Source organism: Haliaeetus leucocephalus, unplaced genomic scaffold, assembly GCF_000737465.1.
Source record: "Haliaeetus leucocephalus isolate CR32 unplaced genomic scaffold, Haliaeetus_leucocephalus-4.0 Scaffold241, whole genome shotgun sequence".
NCBI lineage: Eukaryota > Metazoa > Chordata > Aves > Accipitriformes > Accipitridae > Haliaeetus > Haliaeetus leucocephalus.
In genome coordinates this window covers 3,456-4,910 of record NW_010972677.1, presented here as the reverse complement: position 1 = coordinate 4,910, position 1,455 = coordinate 3,456, and the positions used below count along the sequence as shown (strand labels likewise).

The 1,455-nt window shown below is 36.2% G+C and overlaps 1 protein-coding gene across 1 annotated transcript in view; it reads right to left on the bottom strand.

Moving 5' to 3' along the window:
• LOC104832320 (probable ATP-dependent RNA helicase YTHDC2) overlaps window positions 1–1,455 on the bottom strand; it is a 27,378-nt gene that overhangs the window by 22,474 nt on the left and 3,449 nt on the right. Inside the window, exons 3-5 of the mRNA XM_010568449.1 lie at window positions 1,355–1,450; window positions 695–821; window positions 8–186 (exon numbers count right to left, since the gene is read on the bottom strand). Of these exons, the coding sequence (XP_010566751.1) occupies window positions 8–186; window positions 695–821; window positions 1,355–1,450 (402 nt within the window). The remainder of the gene's footprint in view (window positions 1–7; window positions 187–694; window positions 822–1,354; window positions 1,451–1,455) is intronic.

Here is a 1,455-nt window from a genome sequence, read left to right as displayed (position 1 = left end):
TAAGAACAGAGGTAGGATGAAATCGCACTTTCTTCTCCTTTGGTCCAGTCAAAACCAGGCTTTCTCTGTCTACATGCACTAGATTGGGATACATCCCAGCCACTAAGGCAGCTTTAACTACAGCCCAATTTTCAGAATTAGTATTAACATCTCTAATATCGACTCCTCCTCTGCTTCTAACAAAGCCTGAAGAAAGAAGAGGACAAAAACATACTTGTATTTAAGATCTACTTTTTTGCCTCTGAAAAAGGAATCTGGGGGGAAAAAAAGTGAAATAAGCTACAAATTTGTTACAATTTTCCCCACTGCCAACCTTAACAGCACAAAGAAGAAACCGTTACATCCTTCCTGATAACGTGTTTTATACTAACACAGAATTACTTTTTATAACATGAAGACATTTCCTATGGAAATAATTTATTAGAACGTAAAAATCCAAGGAAACATATCTCACACTGAAAGCCAGTGGCATGTGGAACAACCAGGGCACTTTCATTTAGATCAGCTGTTCCCTACCCACACTTCCTCACTCTAGCAACTGCACCATGCCCAGCACCCCTGTGTACTGGTCTGTTTCAAATTAAGGAAGGAAAATTACACCAGTGAATGCTGTTCTTGTTACAATTTGTATACACTTGTACTAGGCATACACTTGACTCCAAAACTATGTAAAAAATTTTTCCAAGCTACTTACCTGAGGCCCTAAGCTGGCCAAGCAACTGGGTTCTCATTCCTATAATGATTTCCATCCTTGCTTGAGACAGGAAGTTCTTTTCACAGAACGCTCTCTCCCAGCCATCACTGCGTGCCTTCTGCCATGCCTGTAAAGAATATTTTTTTACATTTGCCTATTAATTTAATTAGCTAAAATTTAAAAATGCACTTAAAAAAAAAATTACATGTACGTCAATAAAACGAAGGCAAAAATCATTCTGAAAGAAAGATGATGTATCAAACCAGGTATTTTTTTTTCTGGTTAAGCACTAGATTCTCTTCACCCATTCTCTAAATTAACATAAAGATCATTATGTTATTATAAGATTATTATATTATTTTAAAGATCATTATGTTAAGATCATTATTTTAAGTTATCGGTGTCTCAGGATATAAAGTGGCACCTTGTTGGAACATTCAGAATTTAACCAGGTTTGAAAATATAAACAAAAAATCTGTAAGAAGTGTTCCTCAAAAATTTATGAGTCCAATACGCAAGAAAGCCACTAGGCAAAAATAAAGTTTCTTCTCTAAGGACTTAATCACAGTCTATCATTCTACATTCAACTTCATTGGTACATCATTTACTTTGATATGTGATCTATTGTGATTGGTACTCTTTCTGAAGATGAAATAATACCTGGAAAGCCCTGAGAAGCACCATATGGTCACTAAATGTTCCTGCAGTAAAGCGTTTTCTACACAGCATGGCTGCACGCTTTTGAGAGGCCAGTGTAGGTA